This window comes from Hippocampus zosterae, chromosome 15, assembly GCF_025434085.1.
Source record: "Hippocampus zosterae strain Florida chromosome 15, ASM2543408v3, whole genome shotgun sequence".
NCBI classification, from domain to species: Eukaryota; Metazoa; Chordata; class Actinopteri; order Syngnathiformes; family Syngnathidae; genus Hippocampus; species Hippocampus zosterae.
The window spans coordinates 3,376,845-3,401,546 of record NC_067465.1 but is presented as its reverse complement, the minus strand read 5'-3'; the positions used below and the strand labels follow the sequence as shown (position 1 = coordinate 3,401,546).

The window sequence follows — 24,702 nt, the reverse complement described above, 5'->3', positions numbered from 1 at the left end:
TTGATTTATGACCAAAATAATTGTGATTCATATTTTTTCATGATCGAGCGGCCCAACAAGCAGGCACTCATCATGCAGGTGAGGATGAGGTCGACTTTTTGGATTGCACTAACTGAAAAACTCTTGAATTTCTTGTTGTGTTTCACAGCAACTATATTCCTCGAAATAAAATTCAGCTGAAGGTTTTCAAGACCATTCAAGAAAGAGGAACTACAATGCATACACATTCATTATATCTAAAAAGGTCACTTTTGAGCACTGAAAAAAATGACAAAACTATTCCGATGGGGTTCTTACTTACATACACTTTGGCGCTCTGATTCAACGTGAGGTGCAAATCCTCAATTTGTAGAGTCACAGCATCCAGCTTGGACCGGGTGAAGTTATGAAGCGGAGGATGCATGTTGTGACCGGTCACCGTGAAATGGACTGAGCTCCCCGCTCCACATGTGGTAGCCAAAGTGTAACTGCATCCTCCTTCAAAGTCATACGCCATCCCGTCAAATGTGACATAGTGCGGATCGCCATACACGCTACAGGTGGCGGGTTCGATCGGGAAGCATCCTTTGACCCCGTCCTCCACTTTACAAACTTCACTTCTGGCGCATTGCATTTTAGTGCACTGGATATTATTGCCGCCCATGCAGCGGCACAGCTGCAAACACTCTCCTTCCAAGATCGTTTGGCCTCTCTGCAAAAAGATTTGTGAGAATCAAGAGCTGTCCTGTGACGGTAGGCAAGTACAGTGTTGCCTCTACTTACGAAATTAATTGATTCTTGAAGACATTTCTGAACTAGAAAATTTTGACAAGGCCGCTGCATAAACAGTATCTACACAATAACCTGGGTTCGATTGGCCATCACTGACTGGTTTATTTTGTGCACCGACGTATACCTTAAACTAATTGTGTGAAAAAAAATCCAGTTTTTAATGGATGCCTTGGTATATGTCTTGATTTTTTAAAAAAATCTTTATTTTTCACTAATGAAGGGTTAGGTACCTCTAATACGGTTAAGCATCCCTGATCGACACACATCGACACATTCTCAGCCAATGGCATGCCAGAATAATGCTCGGTAATAGCCAATGGCAGAGCAGCTCTAAGCATGTTGCGTTCAACGAAACTCGGAGCTGCGTATGGCAGGCCAAACTGTATTTTTACCTTTATGTTGAAATGTATTTCGTACCAAGCAGCAATATTTTCCTGTTGAGGCATTTCGTAACTTGAAATTTGAGTATGAAGAGACGTTCGTCATTAGAGGTACCACTGTAGAGTGGTTTGATTCATCCATCTGTCTTACCTCATAGTGTTTGCCTTCATGCCAACACCCACACTCCTCTACTGGAACGCATTTGCCCCCGCTGAGTTTGAAGCCTTCGTCGCACTCACACCTTTCCTCACACCTTCCACAAGATCCCAGGATGTCCTGGATGGAGCACACGTCGGGACATCCCCGGGCACACGAGTTGTAATGACTGTTCTCACCACACTGTGGAGCTGTGGGACAGAAAGAGATACGACACCTTTAACCGTCATCTTTTTATTGTTGTCATCAATTTCATCCCGTTTATTGCAACAGATGTGAGAGCAATTGGGGCAATGAAGTAACATACGGCAGATTGTAGAGTTCCACCACGCAGGCACAGCGACTCCAGCATCCCCGCAGGTGTCGGCGTACTTCCCCAATGTCTCACAGAGCACCGAAGGGTCACCGTGAGCGGAGCACATTTTGTTCAAACATCCCCTGAAGTAGCTTTCGGCTCGCAGAAAGGATCGGCACGCTGCAAACGGCCCAGTACTGGACAGGAGGGCTCCACAGTTTAGCTCATTGCCATACTCGGTCTCTTCCACAGGGTCACACTGATGAGGAACTAGACTTGTGTCACAGGTGGAGTTTGTTTGCCTGCTCTGCCAACTGTTCGCCAAATCTGTGGCATCGCGTGCAGGTGCTCCGTCAGGATTTCTCAAGTCATCTTCTTGGAGATGGTTAAAGTTTCCACATAAGCCGCAGACTTTCTCAGAGTAAACGCTTGGCAGAGATATATGTACATCCCCTGCATTGTCGTATGACACGGACAGGCCAAAGCGGGTTTCAAGTACAACCGCTGCCTGGTTACTCTTGATTTTAATTGTCTTACTCCGGAAGCTGAGTGGAAGATTCCTCCAGATCCCGTTGACCTAAAGGGACAAAATCATTTCGATATTTATTTCTCCTCAGTCATAATGATACTCAAAGGAATATGGCAGCTGAATTCAACAACCTGCTCAATTTGTACGTTCATTGATTTTTTTTTTTTTAAATCTCCTAAAAATGAGAAGTCATTCATTCATTCATCTTCCGAGCTGCTTGATCCTCACTAGGGTCGCGGGGGGTGCTGGAGCCTACCCCAGCTGTCTCCGGGCAGTAGGCAGGGGACACCCTAAATCGGTTGCCAGCCAATCGCAGGGCACACAGAGACGAACAACCATCCAGGTTCACAATCACACCTAGGGACAATTTAGAGCGTCCAATCAGCCTGCCACGCATGTTTTTGGAATGTGGGAGGAAACCGGAGCACCCGGAGAAAACCCACGCAGGCCCGGGGAGAACATTCAAACTTGACACAGGGAGGCCGGAGCTGGAATCGAACCCGGTACCTCTGCACTGTGAAGCCCACGTGCTAACCACTGGACTACCGGGCCGCCAAATGAGAAGTCATGAATGAAAAATGTTGAGTCAACAATCGGACACAATACCACTACATCGTTATTGAGAAGCCTGCGTCTTAACTAAATCAATGATTAAACGCAGCGGAACCATGAATTAAATTCCCCTTCCATTGCAACCAGTAATTTTCTGCTCACAAAATAATTGAAACATGTTTGGGTTCTGCTTGAAGGAAAATCATTCAAATTCATGGCATTTGCTAACCTGGCGCTCTTTGAACTCTCGAGGCTTCTGCTTCGTGAGCTGTATGGCCATACTGCTGTTTTATCTCCTGGCGAATTTGTTTCATTTGTATTTAGTCATACCCTGACTAGTTTTTTTGGTATCACAGCACGGATTCTATCAATCAGTTACTGTATTTTGGTCCTACCGCGGCAACTCACCACAACTCTGCGCGTCTGCCGTTTCAGAAGAGACACTCTGTCATTCCCCACAGTCACGATGACCTGCCGCACAGCTGGAAGTGATGAATTCCCATCCTGCTCATTGAGCACTTCCACGCTGAAGGTGGACAAAGCCTCAGAGGAAGAGCAGGTCTTGGCCAGGATGTAGTTGCAGGGGGCCATGAAGCGGAATAACACTCGATCAAAGGTGCTGCAGTCTGTGTTGCTATGTATTGTACACATCCCGGTGTTGGACACCTCCCTGGGGCTTCGTATTTGAGGATTGCAGCTTTGACCCTTGGGACACGGAGAGGGAGCGCAATAAAGCCGCCTGTCTGAGCAGACGCAGCGAGTGGACCGGTCCGTCCAAATCTCTTGGTTTGGCTCACACTGGGGTCCTGTGGGAGACGAGATTCAATAAATGATCACTTTGAATACAGCGGCTCCCAAGTAGATGACGGCGGGAGGCATTTTTATGGTCTGAACAAACATTTTGAATGAAAATTTGTTAGCGATAATTCTTGAACAGACATTTGTTAACATACTGAAGCAAAATGGATGTTTGGTTTCAGCAATACTGACCAGTAAGTAACAAATGTTAACAAAGGACCAGGTCACAAACAAAGGTCCTTCAGTGTTTACTTGCACACTTTAGTATATTGATTAGTGGGACCAAAACTAGTTTATCATTGGCCATAATCTCCTCCAGATCAACCCTAGGAAAACGAAGGAGTTGGTTGTGGATTTCTGCAGGAAACAGTCCTCACCAAGTCAAGTCAAGTCAAGAGTATTTCTCGAGCACTTTCAAACAGCCATCGCTGCATACAAAGTGCTGTACATGGAGCGATTTAACATACACAATAAACAGTAAGACGAATCGGTAATCAAGGCGGTAGAAAGCACCAAGCAGTAAAATCAAGAACAAATCTAAGTCATGCTGAGTCAAACGCCAAAGAATACAAGTGAGTTTTGAGGAGGGCTTTAAACATGGGCAGCGAGGAGGCTTGCCGAATGTTCACTGGGAGGTCATTCCAGAGAGAGGGACCAGCAACAGAAAAGGCTCGATCCCCTCTGAGCCTCAGTTTAGTACTTGATACTTCTAACAAAGACTGGTCCACAGACCTGAGGCGCCGGGCAGGTGTGTAGGGCACCAGCACCGATGAACATCCAGGGTATGGACATAGAGAGGCTGACCTCCTACAAGTACCGAGGTGTTCTTCTGAACGACAAACTGGACTGGTCTACAAACACGGACACCCTGATTAGAAAAGGACAGAGCCGACCGACTCTTCCTACTCAGGAAACTGAGGTCTTATGGGGTTCAGCGGTCGCTCCTTAAGACTCGGTGGTGGCCTCGGCCATCCGTTATGGCATTGTCTGCTGGTCAGGCAGCATCTCAGCCCGGGACAGAAAGAGACTGGGACGACTGGTCAGGAAGGCCAGTTCGGTCCTGGGCTGCTCCCTTGACACTCTGGAGGAGGTGGGCAACAGAAGGATGCTAACTAAGCTAAAAGCTATGATGGACAGTCCCTCCCACTCTCTCCAACCCGCCCTGACAGCACTTGGTAGCTCCTTCAGCCAGAGACTGTTACACCCGCACTGTAAAAAGGCGAGATACCGACGACGCTCGTTCCTACAGACTGATGTCAGGCTGCTGAATAAAAATAATAACAATAATAATAATAATAATAATAATAATTAAATGATGTGATGTGTGTGATGTGAAAAACAATTGTAAATAGCACTGCAATTTATCCATTCATTCATTCATTCATCTTCCGAACTGCTTGATCCTCACTAGGGTCGCGGTGGGTGCTGGATCCTATCCCAGCTGTCTTCGGGCAGTAGGCGGGTGACACCCCGAATTGCTAGCCAGCCAATCGCAGGGCACACAGAGACAAACAACCATGCATGCCCTCACCCACAACTAGGTACAATTTTGAGTGATCAATCAGCCTGCCGTGCATGTTTTTGGAATGTGGGAGCAAACCGGAGTACCCGGAGAAAACCCACGCAGGCCCGGGGAGAACATGCAAACTCCACACAGGGAGGCCGGAGCTGGAATCGAACCCGGTACCTCTGCACTGTGAAGCCGACGTGCTAACCACTGGACTACCGGGCCATCCTCTGCGATTTATCCATTTTGTATTTATATTGCACTTAATTGAACGGTGTTCTTTCTTCCCACATTCTTGCTGCCGGAGGCTGTAAATTTCCCTAGTGTGGGACAAATAAATAAAGGATAAAACCAGACAGTACTCACCACAAGAGCCACTCCTTACTCCAATGCTGTTAAATGTGACCTGAGTCTCCAAGGACACAGCTCGGACTGCTTCAAGGACAACCTGGTTAAAAAACGATTGTTGATATTGTCTCGCATATTTTACCAAACAATTAACATCGTTTCAAACTCTTCTTCTTACCTTCGTCCCGGACTCAATGATGTTTAATGGCACAAAAACCTGCCGCCAAGAATCTCGGGACAGGTCAGGCGCCATCCAGATTTCCACGACGGTTCCAGTGGTGCTTTTGAGCAAAGCTCGAAGTTTCAAAGCATTAGGAGGGGCCAAGTACCAGAACTCAAGACAGGCTTGGCCTTGATCCAGCGCATCACTTTCTATTGTATCCAGCGTTGTCGTATCTGCAGGTGAAAAGCCAGTCAGACGATCCACATATGCTTTTATGACTCATTCAAAATAAAACTGCAACTTTTTGTTTTCAGTTTTCTATGTGGACTCTCTTTTTCCAGTATTCCAATGACAGCATGATGAAAGTTTTCTTCACATAAACTTGTCCGAGGCTAATGGAGCCGTGGACTGATAGCCCACCACATATCCTGAAGGGTGATGCAGTGTTAAGTTCAGGAACGGTCGTGCAAATGAATCTCAACAGTTAAACATTTCCAACAATTAGGAAGAACTAATCCTGATGTCAAAATGATCTTGAGTGCCGGTAGTCGCAAGTCATGTTGTCTTTCTTACCTGATCCGTTGTGTGTCGATGCCCAGTTGCACACCGTGTCGGCACTTTTGCTGAATGAACACTGTGTGACGTATTCTGTCAAAGTAGAAAACGGAATAAATGCACTGCACTGCACGTTTTTTTTAAAAATCGTGGTAAGTTTTGAAAAATCAAAGCAATGACCTCATACCTGAATCTCTTCTCCAGTTGGGTAATTTAATGGATGACATGTCATTTTCTGCCCTATTTCAAAATTGCAAATATATTAAAGCCTTTGTTACCAATTATCTTCTGCGCCCAAAAAAATTTAAAAATATAAAACCACGCTAGCTTAAGTGGAAGAGCGTGACGTTGAATTTATTACCTGCAATGGGTTCCACTCCGAGTTAGAAAGATAAGCGTCACTGTGACCAACAAATCTGTGCGGAAGCCTCCAAGCATGGCTGATCCCTTCACACCAGCTCTTCCGACGCTAATACTCTCACCTTGACGATCTTCCGGAAGGGATGATGAGGACTGACTTGTTTTTTTTTTGAGGGACCACAGTTGAATAAATGTGAGCTTTTCCAACTGCCGGGACAAACCAGGATGCTCCCTCGTGTCACACTGCGGCGAGCGCGCAGGGCGTCAGGTTTTTATAGCCCACCTCTTGAACCAGGTAACCGCGGCGGTGGGTGGGGAGAACAGGTTGAAGACAAAGGACTGGGTCCTGCCGCAGAGCACGACGGTCTTCCACTGACGACAGCTGCGACACAGTTTACAGGAAATGGCAATAGATAAGGTCGGTGTTTTCATGTTGCTAGGCCATAAAAAAAAGCAGAGGTGAAGAAATGCTTGAAAATAGTTGGAAAAACATACTGGAAAAAAGATCATCCAATGGATTAAAAGTTCACGGATATCTCTGGATTAAAAAAAAAATAGTAGCACTGATTTATTTGATTTTTTTGATTTTTGCGGTGCTTCTTTCATGAAAGTTTGCGAGCCTTATCAAATTAATTTAGAGCACACAGGTGTCAAACTGGGCGGCCCGGTAGTCCAGTGGTTAGCACGTCGGCTTCACAGTGCAGAGGTACCGGGTTCGATTCCACCTCCGGCCTCCCTGTGTGGAGTTTGCATGTTCTCCCCGGGTCTGCGTGGGTTTTCTCCGGGTGCTCCGGTTTCCTCCCACATTCCAAAAACATGCGTGGCAGGCTGATTGAACACTCTAAATTGTCCCTAGGTGTGAGTGTGAGTGCGAGTGGTTGTTCGTTTGTGTGCCCTGCGATTGGCTGGCAACCGATTCAGGGTGTCCCCCGCCTACTGCCCGAAGACAGCTGGGATAGGCTCCAGCACCCCCCGCGACCCTAGTGAGGAGCAAGCGGCTCGGAAGATGAATGAATGAATGAATGAAGGTGTCAAACTCAAGGGCAGGGGGCCAGATTCGGCCCTGCCACGTCGTTTTATCTGGCCCGCGGAAGCAAATCAAACAGGTCAACGTTACTTGCTGCTTACAAAAATCTCCACCAAAATTGACAGTTTTTATACGGAGCGAATAAGAGAGATATTGTAAGCATTTTCTTAGAACCAAACCACTCAACAAATCACTCGATGGACATTGTTGACATATACGCAGTTTCAATCACATAAATTGGCGCTATTTTGTGCATCTGCCAATTGTTCTTTAGTTTTTTATGAGTTGAGATTGTTTTTCAGATCAGATATGAACAAATCAGCAAATCCATCATCAACCCTATTAAAACAAAGACAATAAATTGAGCCCGAATTTAAACCCACAAAGCAGTTTTGTGTATGGCCGACCAAATTCAATGCATCTCGCTGAACACGCCATCGTGCAACCGCGGGTGGGAAGAGAGATAAGCCGAACATCCGCCTTTTACATTCCAGAACTACAGCCAGTATGTCAACAGGGAGAGCAAACCAAAAACAAACATCGGAACTGTCCATTTGAAGGGAAGCGAAGCAGCTGCACAGCAGCTATCGCTGCTATACATCTACAGTATGATTAACTACACTATCTTAAATATTTTCAGAGAACATAAGGACCATCTGGGATGGTGATGCAACCTATCGGCTGTTATCTAATGTGACAGCCGGCTGATTTATCGACAGATAATGCAGATTTACCATCTTGCGCTTGAGCTATTGCACAGGGGATTCCAATACGTTTTCTTGACTTGGTTAATGTTCGGTCACACTCGGTTATTCATTTGCTGTGCATTGCACGTACTGTACCGCGCGGCATTACTCAAGCAAAATACTGAGATTGTACAGTCACTGGTACAATGTTATGTACTGTTGGGTTACTGGAAAGGGTTTGCCTGTCTGATGATAAGGCTCCAAGTGTCAATCATTCAATAGATATCAGGCATAAAAGTTCCATTGGGATGGGGGACTAGCAGTGGGGATGAATACATTTTTCTGAATCTGACATTCATATACCACAATGTAGCCCCGCCCAATAATGACTCGACAGTAAATACAGTCATCGATTGCTGCACTTAATGACATCCATAAACCTGCAGCTCTTCGCACACATCCGGAATGTCTCGAGCAAATAAAAAAAAGGGCCATTTGTTATCAACCTCGCCCACTGAAGGCGGAAGAGACTGAAACAAGAAAAAAAAAATACATAAAGAAGGACCGGGATTAGGCACATCTTGTGCCATGTTCCTTCTGCACCTTCCTCCAAAGGTATTGGAACACTGAAGCAAATTCACTTTGTTTTTGTTATGGAAAGGTTTGGGTTTGATATTAAAAGATAAAACAGGCCAAATTAAACTTTGTGTTGTCCCTGTTAAGAACAAAAATGTGAACCAATGTAAGAAAACAAACTTGTCTTTCTTTATCAGAATATGTGAATACATAAATGAACCAAAACAAGAGAGAAGAAAAACGCTTTGTCCCTCATGCTAAAACATTCAAAATAAATTTTAAAAAATGACCCCCCCCCCCTCATTCTTTCCAATTTGTCACGTTGTTTCGAACGCTCTTCTTTGTGTTGTTCAGAGTTGAGCAATACTGTTAGCAGGCGTCGGTTAATTGGTCTTTGTTAGTCTGAAGTGGAGAGAACATTACACACAACCTGTTTTGGCCTTCATCTTTCTTTCTTTTTAATGAGGACATGTTTTTAAAAAAACATGTTTTACAACTCCTAAATAAGCTGACGTCCTTCCCTTTGAATTTGAGTACGTTGTCAAAAAGATTGAAGGATGATTTATTGCTGCCACACGACGGCATTTTGACTTTCGGAGTGTGACCTGAAAAGCGTCAATCCCCCTGTTCACCACAAGGGGCACTCTGTTTCCTTCTGAAAAGGTCCTCAACCTCGCAGCATTTATCGTCTGTCACTTGCAGCTTATTTTTCAAGCCACAATAGTTTCGGCCACTGATGGAAATCCAATTCAAATGGAATGAATTGGACAAAAATAATTATTTTGATTCTGAAAAACACAACTAATAGAAGAGAGAGGGTTTTTTTTTTTTTAGCATGGATTTTCTATTTTCTGTAGCCGTCCTCTTTGAATGGGGGCCATTCATGGCCCACCGATGAACTGAGTATGAATTTAATTACGATAATAACTGATCCATCCATCTACTCTGTTAAACCAAGATAATTGTCATTTGCAGTCTGATAAGGAATCGGGTCCAGTGATTTTCTCACTGATAAGCTTCATGCGCCGTTACAATACGGGGGGCAGACTGTGGCCCAGTGTCCTATCTCCCCCTCAATTAACTTCAAACTGCTCTCCATTACACGCTACAATGACATACGCCATTTCATTACCTCATACGGCTTCCATCAGCGCCACTAATTGTTTTTCTTTTCCACCTCTCTCCATCTCGCCAGTGTGAAGATATCCCGTGTTCGCAAAGAGATGGAAGGATGCAGGTGGTCAAGGAAAAAGAAGGTGCATATGACACAGACTTCCCAACTGTCTGGTGTAATTGTGTGATTTACCAAGGGGGGGGGGGGGGGAGAAGAGCAAAGGAATAGCTTTAACCTTCAGACATGCTCTCCGTTTAACTTTTAATTGACGTTAGTTTGAAGGTGATGAATACATTCCGTAACCTTCCAACAAATAATTGACATTGCGCCGCGTAAACAATTTTAAATGATTAAAAAAAATATATATATAGTTACGTCTGCAGTACTGTATGCGCCTCGGCTGAATAAAAGATTTGAAAAATTGGTACGCTCAAAATCTTGAGTCAAGATAGAAAACATTCCTATCTCATGCTAACGTCGTACTTAAAAAAAACAAAACATTTTTCCACGACCACCTTGCGGAGATGGTGGAGGTGATGACATCATCAGCTCTTAGTCCAGAGAGACACTGACAAACCAAAACCACAAAATGTTACTTGACCTTAAACAGGAAAGAAGTCTCTTAATTAATATTGCAGGTAGAGAAGGATGATGTAATATCTGAGCAGGCCTCCGTGGACAAAAGCACACGCCTCATTGGCTTGAGTTCATATTTTAGATTTTGTTTCACACGCCACAGCAGGCGGCCATTGCTCTCAGTGTCCCCTTTTGGGCCAAAATGAGTCCAAATCATCCAGCTTAACTTACAAGCGAGGACCGCAAACCGAGGCTCGGTATCCCGTGGGAAGGCTGAATTTGTTTCAGTCATGCCATCCAGGATTTGATTCGCTCACAGAACCCAGCCGAGACCAGCTTGTGATGAGGTGCTGAGGTATAGAAATCACATCTACGCTGTTTTACATTAGTTACTACTCTGAGAGAGTGACAAATGGGGGGGGGGGGGGGGGCAGAAAAAAAATGTAAAAAGCAAAGGCAAGAGAATTTGAAGGTGCTTGAAGCAAAGCAAAGAGGTTGGCTGGCTAAATTGCAGTGGAGCATGTGAGACCTCTATCAAAGCTCACATGCATACACAATTAGAGAAATGGAAAACGAACCCTTTGGTATTTTAATTACTAACTGATCTGCATATATTCGAATAACAATGAATTTGCCCAAGGTGCCCTGACGGGAAGAAGAACATTTCCTTCTTTTCGTGGCTTAACAAGGCATGCTCAGTCAACTTCGTCGTACTTCATGCTTTTTTATTATTATTTTTTTTAATAGCATACAATAGTTTTGCATCCCATTTATTTACTGTAATAATGTTTTTTACACTGCGATGATGAATTAAGTACAAATTTAGGTTCCAAAGGCCCCCCCCCCCCCCCCATTGGAAAGTAACTCCACCGTGTATTATCGAACATTGCTTAAATTGTTGCTTGTATTCAAATATTCATGTCTGCGGAGCACCTGCCCCCCCCATCCATCGTGAAGTTACACGACCGCTTGCCTTTTTTTTTTTTTTTTCAATGATATACGCCATTATATGCCGGAAGTGTCTTTTTAGGATTGGCAAGAAATAAGCAAGCATAGAATGATCAAAACCTTTTGGTATGATAACGACGACGGTCGTACTCAGAGGTACACCCAGTCACGTTAATTGACGGACGAAAATGGTGTCCAGTTCATCTACTGGGTGCCGCTTAAATAGTAAAGATGTTATTTCGTCATTCGAACATAGAATGACTGTTCTGTTCTTTTGTCTTGCTGGGCGAACATTTACAGAGTAAATGACGGAGGGGCCACAATTCTTCTTCAGCCTGACTGGGCGGCCATCTTGGAATCTACACTTCCTGTTTTATGTATGTATGTTTTTTTTTTTTTTTATTGGAAACAAGAACCAATATTCATTCATCTTCCGAGCCGCTTGATCCTCACTAGGGTCGCGGGGGGTGCTGGAGCCTATCCCAGCTGTCTTTGGGCAGTAGGCGGGGGACACCCTGAATCGGTTGCCAGCCAATCGCAGGGCACACAGAAACGAACAACCACTCACACTCACACCTAGGGACAATTTAGAGTGTTCAATCAGCCTGCCACGCATGTTTTTGGAATGTGGGAGGAAACCGGAGCACCCGGAGAAAACCCACGCAGGCCCGGAGAGAACATGCAAACTCCACACAGGGAGGCCGGAGCTGGAATCGAACCCGGTACCTCTGCACTGTGAAGCCCACGTGCTAACCACTGGACTAGCGGGCCGCCCTGAATGAATGAATGAATGAACAAGAACCAATAATATAGTTTAATTTTCAAATGCATATAGATGAGAAGCACTACTCAAAAAAACAAAACCCCGCGGCGGTTCCAATGGCTTTCTGAATGCTCGCCTCACATTGAACAACTTGATCAAGTACTGATAAGCCCGCCTTTTTCTTGACTGAATCTTGTATTGACACACGGGGAACAGGGAGCCCGCTGACGTTCTCTGGAGGACTTGGAACACTGACATGAAATGACCCCTCAACACGTTTCCAAGTCGATAAACAATTTGAGCACTACAAAAGCACAACAGCTACCATTCTATTGTCCGACCAGGAAAACATGCGTCCTTTTAAAATGTCAAATGAAACAAGCCTTTCCAAGAGTGCGCTGTTCTATTGATTTAAACCAAACTCATCATTTGACCGCCGTGCTCAAATTATGGGCTCCCTCCATACTGGACACGAGCAGAAAAAAAAAAGTGTTTGTGAACAACTTGTAGAAAAAGTACAGAAATCTCTTACTGAGACAGATAAAAATAAAGAAAAAACGTTGAATGGAAGCAGCGTAAGTATGACATTTCTGGGCCCTGAAGCAAAAATGATACGCGTTGTAGGGATTGTTTATCCAGTTTTGTCACATTGTCAAAATTTGGGAATGACGCGATTCATTTTTTCCTGCGTGTTTGTGTGCCTCTTTGTGCGTCACGTCGTCCTGTGTGATGTGTTCTTCAGGCCTCAGTGGCTCCGTGATGAATCCTTATGGCCCGGTGGGCATCTGCCTCCGCTACAGCTGGGCCAGCCTAATGAACTGGACCCATATACTGTCATAATCAGATTAATTACAATGTACGGGTACAAAATGACCAAAATCAATCGGGAGCACGTGAGAAGCCGCTCCGCGGCGAAAGGATGATTAGACAATGTCGACAGGCGGAGAGTGTCAAGGTCAGCAGCAAGCTGGATGCTTCTAAGTTTGGGTAAAGAAACGCGGGAAGAAAATTCATTTAAAACCAAAAAAAAAAAAAAAATACATCGGCATTCCGTGTGCCTGCTGTTGTTGTCTGCATATGAAAATGACAGCGAATGGATGGAGATTCTCGATACTGTGGAGGGACATATGGTGACAACGGTCCACCTTGTTTGTCCTCGTCGCCTTGTCCAAGGACAGTTTGACACCTGGCGTAAGACGGAGATCCCCAGTATGACTTGAAATAAATTTGCTGACATATTTGCATAAACATTTTGGCTGAGACTCTATTGTAGGAGCCATTCTTTGAGGACAAGTGTCAGGGCTCAACTGGGGGAGGTTTGATGCCAGGGGGAGGCTTAGTCTTGATGTTCAAAGTCTTTTTAAGGGAATTAATAGCTGCTTTGTTGTGAGTCAGTGTCTGCATCACGAAACCTTTCAATGGTGGATCGAAAACATCTTGAATGCGTGCCAAAAAGCATACGGAGTACTATCGTCAGCGGTTCCACAAGCCCCACCCCCCTGACTCCTCTGTCCAATCACAATCATAAAACGCCAACATAAAAAAAAAATCACAAGTTCTCCATCCGCATAAATCTATTGCTAGCTTGCGCCCTTAAAGGGCCACTACATGCACATCGCAAATGTATGACGTCATCCAGGCATTTCTCTACAATACTGTCCTTGACTTGTACAGTATATTTCGTTCACAACGCTCCATGTGTGTGAATGAAAGCACCCTGCATTCTGTCTTCCTGCCTGCCTTTCAACATACCCACCTGAGCGGGAGACGGAGGACATTTTCACAATATTGATGTAGCAATTTGCTGCAGCGCAGTCATTTTTGTACCATTTTCTGTTCTGTATGGCAAGGTGGGTGGGTGGGTGGGTGGGTGGGTAGGTAGGTAGGTAGGTAGGTAGGTAGGTAGGTAGGTAGGTAGGTAGGTAGGTAGGTAGGTAGGTAGGTAGGTAGGTAGGTAGGTAGGTAGGTAGGTAGGTAGGTAGGTAGGTAGGTAGGTAGGTAGGTAGGTAGGTAGGTAGGTAGGTAGGTAGGTAGGTAGGTAGGTAGGTAGGTAGGTAGGTAGGTAGGTAGGTAGGTAGGTAGGTAGGTAGGTAGGTAGGTAGGTAGGTAGGTAGGTAGGTAGGTAGGTAGGTAGGTAGGTAGATAGGTAGATAGGTAGATAGATAGATAGATAGATAGATAGATAGATAGATAGATAGATAGATAGATAGATAGATAGATAGATAGATAGATAGATAGATAGATAGATAGATAGATAGATAGATAGATAGATAGATAGATAGATAGATAGATAGATAGATAGATAGATAGATAGATAGAACCAAATAAAGAATGATATGCAAATTCGCCAACATCTTGGGATCCACTGTCTTAGTGTTGCTTTGCTGCCACCTTGTGGCATCTTAGTGACAACGACTTTGATTTAAGTAGTGCCTGACTGCTACATAGTGGTCTTTTTTTAAAATCAGGTACGTTAATTATCATCACTTGTGCCAGGAGTCTCAATTAGCCTCATGTTTTAAAAAAAATAAATATAACCATAATGTATTAAGGCAACAACAATAAATAATTTCTTTTCCCAATGTGATCTCTTCAGCACATTTCACACCTGTATTCTAGCAAGCCACAATATACATGATAGGCTTTTTATGGAAGATAAATCTTTACAATAACGCTGCACTCCAAATGGAACAGAGGAAAATGCCAATAAGGAACATTTCTGATTATGTGCCAAGCCGTCATGCAAATTTCATCATAAATGCTGCCTGTGAGTCAGTAATTGACTGTGCCTGCCCTTTCGTTACAGCCACCTCTCCTCCTACACCTCCACTGTACAACGCCCAAGTGCACATTTCCATGCAAATAGACTTGAATTGCCTCACCAAATATTTAAAATACCCACATCACCGCTTTCTGCCGGCGTGCGCTGTCTGAAGCTAAAAAGCGAAGTGGCTCTGGCTGTCTTTTTTTTTTTTTCCAGAGCCGCGTTGAAGCTGCGGGCCCATTTTCTGTCTTTTGCTGACAGCCGTGATGTGTGTGAAGCCCTCGTTCCTCAGCTGGGAAATCAGCCTTAGTACGGCGCCGTCACAAACAATCAGCCCTCATTACCCACTACGCAGTGCTACTTTTCGATCCCATTTACCTACAATGTCTCGATAGCACGCGCATGTGCCAATGTGTTTGTCTTGCCGTGTGAATATCTTATTTCGCTTTTGTGGATGCAAGCTAAAATGGTGTACTTTTCATTGAAATGCTGTTTGCCGCATTACTTTGGCTGTCTAGCCTGATTTAAATGCTCTGCGGTCAGAGTGTTGTTGGTGTTACTTAGAACTTGAAAACCTTGCATGATGGAAAGCAACCGTTAAGTCGAGAAATGCTTTTATGTTATTAATTTTTTTTTTAAAAAGTAGCCCAACTGAACTAATTATGTCCATGCCAGACCGAAACTTGCTAATGATCTTTCTGCCTCTTTGAACAATGTAATTTTAAATGTAATGTACAAATTTGTTCGGCGAAGCTGCACAAATCGTAAAAATACGCAAACATGAAAAATGCGAATTTCCACCAAAACCACGGGACACATTGTAGTTACAGCTTTCCTTGGGAGTGTTATGACTGAGTGTATGATTGATCGAGTTACTCGAAATGTAACAAAAAATCGCTTGCGTCTCTCAACATTATCGTTCATCGCAGATGACAATTTTTAATTTTCGTAGCGATTTTAGAGTGCGTCATGGAAGTTAACATTTTTGATGTGCTTTTGCGGGCCATATAAATAGATGCGGTGGCCCAGATCTGGCCCCTGGGCCTTGAGTTTGACACCAGCATTCAAACAGTTTAAACTAATGAAAGATTTGTTTGTTTGTGTTCATGTTTTTCTTGTTTTTTGTTTTTTTTTAATCCATGGAAGCGTGTTGCTGTTCGAATTAGTCCCTTTCATCATTTTGAATAGGTCCCTTTTGCACTATTAAGCTTTCCGAAGCACGCAATGCTTCATCGCTCATTAAAAGCAAATAACATGCTCGCTTGTATTGACTTGTAATGGTATTTAGCAAACAAACTAAACTCTACTGAGAAGTTTTATGTTTAATAATCTACACAATACATTTGCAAACACTGGAAGTTGTTTCACTGATATCACCCGAGTGGAAAATGATTAAAGTAATTATTTTCCTCATTTTGCTTTCCATCTCAAACCATATTTTTTCCTTTTTTTTCTCAGAGATTCTTGTGCACCATACTAAATTGACTAATCCCTATTTGTTTCTTGTTTTTGTCACTTTTCAGAGCTTTAATGGAGGGCAGTTGAAGTCAAACAAATAATTATTTAGGAAGTGTCATTTTGCTGTTTTTTTTTTTTTTGATGTGTTGATTGAGGCACAAAATGTGAATTTCGAGTGGTAACCTGCAATGCGAATTGGCTTATGTTGCACCTTGCATTTCATCCATCCATCCATTTTTTGGTCTAGGAAGGAATTTCTATCTCAAGGCACAGTGGAATCTCCATTTTCTCTTTTTTTGTAGCACAGTGGCTGTTTTGTTTCATTTTGGGCTTCCATGAAACATTTAAACAACCAACCCATTTTCCCCTGCAGAGCGTAATGGGTAGAAAAACAACGGATGTTTGACTCTAGCATTTGAAAATGTTGCTTATTCCAAGACACATGACAAAACAAAACAAGCTCAGCAGGTAGGGCCGTCATCTTCCCTCCAGATTGTCCGGCACCAAATGAGACTTGCCGGCGCAGATTTAGCAATTCAAATGACCTCTGCTGTGTTTCGCATTAAGATGCAGCATCGAGGAAAAAGCTTAATAATGGCTTTCATTTACCCCCTAGCCAGACTAATCACATCTGCATTGGTTCCACTCACCGCTCTGGCTAACACGGTGCACTTACCGACACCGGAAGTGTAAGTGGCAGTGGAAACAGGTCAATATCCTCAATGTAAGGAATGCGCCCAAATTGAGGCATTAATCAAGATTATAGTGGGAAGAAATGACAGTCGATGTATTATCATTATTATTATTATTATTCTAGGGCGACCCGGTAGTCCAGTGGTTAGCACGTGGGCTTCACAGTGTAGAGGTACCGGGTTCGATTCCAGCTCCGGCCTCCCTGTGTGGAGTTTGCATGTTCTCCCCGGGCCTGCGTGGGTTTTCTCCGGGTGCTCCGGTTTCCTCCCACATTCCAAAAATATGCGTGGCAGGCTGATTGAACACTCTAAATTGTCCCTAGGTGTGAGTGTGAGGGTGAATGGTTGTTCGTCTCTGTGTGCCCTGCGATTGGCTGGCAACCGATTCAGGGTGTCCCCCGACTACTGCCCCAAGACAGCTGGGATAGGCTCCAGCACCCCCCGCGACCCTAGTTAGGATCAAGCGGTTAGGAAGATGAATGAATGAATGAATGAATGAATGAATTATTCTATTGTATTCAGTGTTTTTAGGAAATATGTCTTGCACAGAAATCATTAATTCAGATTCAAATGATTTCATTTCGAAAAAAACGTTTTCAAAGCTGTATTTACTATTGTCCTTGTCCAGGTTGGCAATTGCTTACTCAAAATATTTGCATGCATTACTGTCTCGTACATTCATTCAAAAGGTAGTGCTTGCGGTGTTATCAACCTGTCTTCATAGCCTCGCAGTTGTGCTGGTACAGGAACGATCCGAAAGCCGCTTGGTGCTCGGAAAAAAAAAAAATCTACCAAAGGGCTTTGATAATTAATCATTCAGAACTGAAGGTTCCATTTGTGGAGAATGTGTCCATTTGCCGCATGGTCGAATAACTGAATAAGTCAACAACAACAATGAGAGAGAGGATTTGTCCTTGGCTCAGCCATTTCTCAAAATAAACCTCCTGAGGCTAAAATTGACACGAGAAAGCGGGAGGAATTGTGGGAAGCCAACTTGGTCTCTTTGAAATAATAAAGATGGAACGCGACCCTCATACTTTATTCAGTGTTTTTTTTTTTCTTGCATCAGAACGACTATTAATAAGCCTTCTGGTGTCGCATTCTGTGTGGTGTAAAGAGTAGACCGGGGCAGGATGATCAATTTTGTGACTGCAGGAGTCAGTGTTAAAGCACGTTATAAAACATTCCATTTTACATTTGGGTCCTCTGTGTCGTGTCAGTTCTAAATGAGAAAGAACATAATCAACTTCACGGAAAGAATCATATTGAATTTATCAAGCGAACTGAAAAAGTGAATAGATGCAGTGTCGGGCTGGGCACGAAAATGCAATCTTCGCCTCAATATGTTCTCCGGGGGACAAGAACGTAAGACAAAATGATAAAAAGGACACACTGATCCCCTTTATCCAAATCCGGATGTTTTTCTTTGTTATATTTTATGATGGATGAAGTACTTGGGATTTAGACATTTGCAATTACAACATTATTTGTTTCGCCCCCCCCCCCCTCCCAATTGTTGGCTCAAATGGCGTCATGTCCACGGAATTACTAAACAATCTTTTCCTGCGTTATTATTAGCACGATGCCGACAAGGCAATTTAACAAGAGTATTTGGGTTTGGAGAATTGTTTGCATCTGCCGTCTAAAGTTTGACTTTCCGCGTGAGGCTTTGTTACTTTTCCTTCAGCGAAGAAATGCGGGGTTGAACCATTTTGGTTCAAGTACTTCAAGTCATGTGCAGTAAGTGGACTAAAAATGCTCGGTGGTGATTCTTGGCTGAAGACCGAGCAATGGAGGCAAGGCAAAGCAGGTGTCTTCTCAATGTGCTTCACACAGCTAAAAGCGGAGCACCTAAAAGGATTCACAAAGAGCTAAAGTCATTCACAGGCAAAGCAAATAATTACTCGGAGTCGTTTTTTGGGAACAATTATATGATCGCAGAAACATTTGTTGATAGTTAAGAAGTGGTCAATAAATAGTGTGGAATTGATTGGTGATTAATTTTGTCTCCAAGCAATTTGAGGGCACAATTTGTCTGCGTCCAGCAAAGTCCGTAGCAGGTCAACATGAGCTCAGCTATGTCATGTCGGGCCGCATCCGCGATATGGCAACTCACGACGACAACGTCTGTGACGACTGACGTTGGCTTACAAAAAAAAAAAAAAACAAGGGTGCCGTCACGATACATCCAGTTGAATGCTAAGTGACTGGCGCTCACTGGCTCTTGTGTTGCCCCATCAGGGATTAACAACGCTGATCTCGAGTTTGTCTCATCATGTGTGGAATTGTTTGAAGAAATGGGGCATTGGCTGGAGGCCCGATCATCCTTAAACTCTCCGAACTGTCCCCAGACCACCCCCCCACCCTTGCAAGTTTTTGTCAGGCTTTAGCTTCAAAATGGTCTCACCTCAATTGTCTCATCTTGCCCTAAATGGACGATCTTTCAAAAAACAAAGGCATCTTCTTGGACATCCCTGAATAAAACATGACATGGGTTTTGTTCACTCTCTCCTGCTGGTATGCCGGTTGACAACTAAACACTGTGGCCTGCCACCCCCCCCCCCCCCCCTTCCCCACTGCTTTTCATCAAAATTGCACGGATCGCACAACCTGTCCGTGGACTTGCGTCCAACGGCAATGCAAGGCGCAGTTGGAAAGAGGAAACAGGAAGCTGAAAAGGAAGGCGACGTGTACAGAATTATCGGCTAGACTGTGGGGAAGGAATAAAGGAACTACTACCAACTACTGTATTAGCTTTTTTGAAAGCCAAGATGGTCAATATCAGGCCCAACGTTTCCTTTTTTCTATTATTAATTGTATATTGGTTGATTTTGTTTGTTGTTAGCTCTGCACAACATGACTTGGCAACAAAAGTGAACTGAATGTCCCCTCTGGTCCTGTGCCACTGATTGGGATTTGCACACGACACAATTAAATGGAAATGCAGCCTCATCGGCAAATGTACCCACTGCGTATGGAACGTGAAGTTCCGTGTTAGCTGCAGTAACTTGTGGCTGGCCCCGCACTCAGTTTTATTTTATTTTTTTTCCTGCCAACCACTTCTACTCCTGCTGGGTCACCATCTTGTGTCTGGACAAGTGAGCAATTTCCATGCATGAGTTCGAGAGTGAAGAAAAGGACAACTTTGAAAAGAAGAAGTGGCCTCTATCTTTGAGTCAGACTGTGGCCGCAATAGTTTGCTTCATTTTGCCAAGTGTGTCCTCAGAATCCACCACAGGCACATTGCTTATATGAAGGAAAGGGACCGGGGGGGGGGGCATACATTTTTGTTTGGCCAATATTTTCTCTTTAAAAAAAAAAATACAGAAATAACTATTCCACCTTTGTTGATCCTGAAGATGACTCTTAGGGGGCCTATGCTTTCACACGTTCGACAAAGTACAATTGATCGTCACTCTGCCGGATGTGTAAAGCTGATCAAAATTAGACGATTGACTAAGGATGAGAGTCCAAAACTGGTTGCCCCAGCAATTCGACGGAAATAGCTGACAAAAAAAATAATAATAGCCAAAACACAGAGGATACACAACTGAGACGACGCTTAACAACAACAAAAAAATACTTGCTATGAAGAATGCAAAAACGAGGCGAGAAAAAATACAAGAAAGCTCAAGTAGAAAATTCAACACTTGGAGACAAAGTCCTGAGCACGGTAATAATAATCCGACAAAGGTTTGGCGGCTCGATAGTCCATTAATACGTGGCTAATTGATATGAACATTGGCGGCGGGTGTGCACGCTGGAGGGAAGGCACTCCTCTGCCACCTGCCAAAGACGCACAAGAACAGGATCGTGACATCCACATTATGAACGTGCGCGACCAACACCTGCAGTCCATAAGTGGATCGACTCAAACACACATTTAAGTCGATTAAACGACTTAAACGTTTAAGTTTAAGTCGTTTAAGTTGTGGCGCTAGTGTCAGTACACAGTTCTCTAAGCTCAGTATTCAGACTGACTCGGGTCAGTTTACACTCGGAAAATAAAAGTAACACATCTAAAGTAGTACAGTCAATGTTTTAGTCTGGATTTTGGCAGCTGACAGTTGGCGAACGGAGTTGAGCTGATTGAGATTGAGAATCAAGTGTAGCAGGTGGAGGATCATCTCTGCCCAGGTGGGTAAGAAAGCTCGTCTTACTCGGGTTTATTTTGGCTTACGGTGTTGGAGGCATGTGTAGAATTGAAAGCTTCAGTGGTGAAAATCTCCGATCAACCTGAAGATATACTCACGCTTAGCCATTGCCTTCAGCGGCAAAGGTTATTATCTCGTGATGTTGCGCTCAAGCTGGACTGCCAGAGAGAGAAAAGGTGAGAGAGGTGAGCAAGTGGCTTTTAAATCTCTCTCTCTTGGGTCGTGAGACGGCGTTAAACATGTCTGCCGCAGATAGTGATCCCTTCTTAAAACACGGTTTATGCCTGTCGCGATCAGCGAGCGAGGACGCCCACGGCTGACCACGCGACATGACATGATTTCTTCTGCTGAATTATGCTGACAAAGTTTGCGGTTAAGTGTGGACGTGTCCATGATTAACATGTCAAATAAACCCAATTTACGCAGACATTTCAGATTCATGCCTCGTTTCGTATTCAGTCTGCATGTAAAATATCTGCCTGCCTCTGAATTTGACAGCTTTTGCGAAATATTCCAGGATTAAATAAAACGCACGGGGATTAAATAAAACGGGGATCGGATTATGCACAAAACAACAAACACGTTGAAAAGCCTGCCTTGAAACCTCCCGGACGTATGTAAAGGCCGTCGTTGCGATCAGCATTCCAATCGTAAATTTAAGAGGTACTGTTGGGATGTGTGACCAGCAGCTCATTTGTTCTCTCACTTGCGTGTGATTTACATTGAAGAAGAAGGAAAAAAAAAAGCCCAAAGTGCATTTCACAAATAGTCAGGTAGACCGCATGCTGCTTAAATGCAATCTAAAGGATTTGGTGCTTGGATTTCCTGCCGGGAGAAGCCATAATGACCACATGCTTTATTTAGCATTCATGCTGCAAAGCGCCTCAAGCTTTAGTGTAGCGCAACTGTTTGATTCAAAAGATTTCTACCTCATATTATCATGGACATCAATATAACACCGCGGCAAAACCATGCTCGATCACCAGTTCAAGTCGCTAAAAAATTTCTTCATTTATTAAGCTGTGATTCATTCAAATGCGAAGGACACGTTGGTCTTGCAGGAAAGACAAAGGTAATACTTCTCAAAAGTGACTGACTGTGGTTACATTATCTTTCCCAAAGTCCTCCGTGAAGATCTTAGAGCCATGAATGGTGCAAGCAATAAAACAATGAGCTAACTAATCACTTTGATTCGAATAGAATCTTCATGGCTGACTACGGTACTTCCTTCTGCGCAAAAGCATTACAGCTAGAAATAGTGAAACAATGAAATAATCTCAACTGTCCCCGGTGAAGCTTACTGTCAAACTAAACATCAAATCATGAGTTAAAAACAACCACGTAGCTTTGTTTAGCCGAATGCTAACAAACAATGCCAAACGCCACAGACTAAAATATAGTATCTCTGCAGTGGTGTTTTAATGCCAATTTGCACACAAATGGTGGTGCAACACATGCAGATAGACAATTCAGCAAAACTGGCAAGCCTTACCTTCTGCAGAAACAAAATCGCCTAATTGTTACGGCAGCTTACTGTGTCACTCAAAGTAGTTGTGAAACTAGTATAATGCCCCCCGCTTGCCAAATCCCATACACCAGAAGGGGGCTACAATGACTTTCGTTCCATTCAATTTCTGTCATTCCTGCTTTTATACAGTAGACTATCATGGGGTGCTATGTTCATTTGTGACAACATTCATTCATCTTCCGAGTCGCTTTATCCTCACTAGGGTCGCGGAGGGTGCTGGAGCCTATCCCAGCTGTCTTCGGGCAGTAGGCGGGGGACACCCTGAATCGGTTGCCAGCCAATCGCAGGGCACACAGAAACGAAGAACCATTCGCACTCACACTCACACCTAGGGACAATTTAGAGTGTTCAATCAGCCTGCCACGCATGTTTTTGGAATGTGGGAGGAAACCGGAGCACCCGGAGAAAACCCACGCAGGCCCGGGGAGAACATGCAAACTCCACACAGGGAGGCCGGAGCTGGAATCGAACCCGGTACCTCTGCACTGTGAAGCCCATGTGCTAACCACTGGACTACCGGGCCGCCCTGTGACAACATTACACGTTTAAATTTTTTGTGAGCCTGGACTGAATTAATTTCACTACTGTTCATTTAATTTGGGGAAAGATCGTTTGAGATAAGAGTTTTTTGAGTTTCGAGCGTGGTCACGGAATAAATGAAGATCGCATCTCAAGGCAGCACTGTGTATTTAATGATTCAAACCGGGGAAAATAATTATCGTCCGACCTCGATAGTCCGCCGTGCTTTACTCTTCCTTCCACTCCGTTTTTCTTGTCTCTCAATAGCAATCAATAGTTATCATCTGCCCCGGCATCGAGATAGAAACTGCATATAGCCGCCATTCGGAGTTTGATGGTGCTTTTTCATTATGGCTGACACCGGTCTAAACAGAACCAGCCTATTTCCCTGCCACCAGACAAACACCGTCTCCATAATTGTACCAGATAAAAGAGAGGCAGGAGAGAAAATTGACTTTCACGTAATGGGGAATCACTAACTGGAGACCACGCCATTTTTTTTTTCTCCTTCCACCACCTTTCTGTGAAGTCTGGACGTGAATATCTTCCCATTCGCTGTGATCTGTCAATTTCTGCTCCAATTATATGAATTATCTAGTTCAGTAATAAGCCATCTTCCATTGGTTATCGATCCGCCTTTGTATCCCGCTGCCTATCTGTCAATTTTTCCAAGTGTCAGTTTGTAGTTCGGTCGGCTTGCTTTGTTGAAACTCGTTTTTTTTGTTTTTTTTGTTTCATGAAATAAATAAATCATATCTGCGCAGTGGAGTGGAAAGCATAACCAATGGCAGTCGGAGAAAAGGCAATTTAGGGAGAAGTGCTCTGGCCTGCTGAAGGAGCAGAATGTTTCTATTTTTTTTTTTTAAATGGTGAAGTATAACCAATACATTACAAAACACATCACTGCAGGTTTGTTGAAAAAGCCAAGTAGGCCCTTCACTTCCCCTCGATGAAAATGGACATTATCATGGTCTACATGGTTAGGCTATGACAGTCACTTTCAGAAAATGTCAGGGTGGGGGGGGGGGAGAGGCTTTTTATTGCGGCGGCATGCAGACGGTGAAGAGCTCCAGGTGAACGACGGAGCAAGAGGTGGTTGCGTTTCAAATCACTTACATATCAAAGGTGAAGGTGTTTCGCGAGGCGCAGCGTGGCGCCGGCAGCACACTGACACATTGCTTCTTTATTCACGGCATGTGTTACTTTTACCGTTCACGTGTGCGTCATTATCTAGTCATCTAACAAAATGACAAGATGTTCGGTCTCGGTAATATCAAGACCGCTTTTGAGGGATACGAGTCTCGTCTCAGCATGCGCTCGCTTCTAATTCCATTTTGTGTGTGACTCAGGATTTATTCTCAATCCACACAAACTGTGTGGACAGCGGTGCTCAGAACTGAAACCCTTATTTCCAAATATGCTCAGTTTCACATTTTAACACAAATCACTACTATTGACCTTTCCCGATGTTATTTGAAAAAT

General features: G+C 43.9%; 1 protein-coding gene across 3 annotated transcripts in view; it reads right to left on the bottom strand.

Annotated features, from left to right (window-relative positions):
* Nucleotides 1–24,702, bottom strand: part of LOC127616373 (zonadhesin-like) — a 69,248-nt gene that overhangs the window by 11,389 nt on the left and 33,157 nt on the right. For 2 of the 3 annotated variants that reach the window (XM_052087928.1, XM_052087930.1), the window contains exons 1-9: nt 6,417–6,659; nt 6,243–6,295; nt 6,074–6,148; nt 5,516–5,733; nt 5,356–5,437; nt 3,093–3,490; nt 1,616–2,180; nt 1,303–1,499; nt 302–691 (exon numbers count right to left, since the gene is read on the bottom strand). In XM_052087928.1, the coding sequence (XP_051943888.1) occupies nt 302–691; nt 1,303–1,499; nt 1,616–2,180; nt 3,093–3,490; nt 5,356–5,437; nt 5,516–5,733; nt 6,074–6,148; nt 6,243–6,295; nt 6,417–6,493 (2,055 nt within the window). In that variant the 5' untranslated portion in view covers nt 6,494–6,659. Of the gene's footprint in view, nt 1–301; nt 692–1,302; nt 1,500–1,615; nt 2,181–3,092; nt 3,491–5,355; nt 5,438–5,515; nt 5,734–6,073; nt 6,149–6,242; nt 6,296–6,416; nt 6,660–6,698; nt 6,798–24,702 lie in introns of those variants that run through there. The other variant, XM_052087929.1, reaches the window with a different exon arrangement.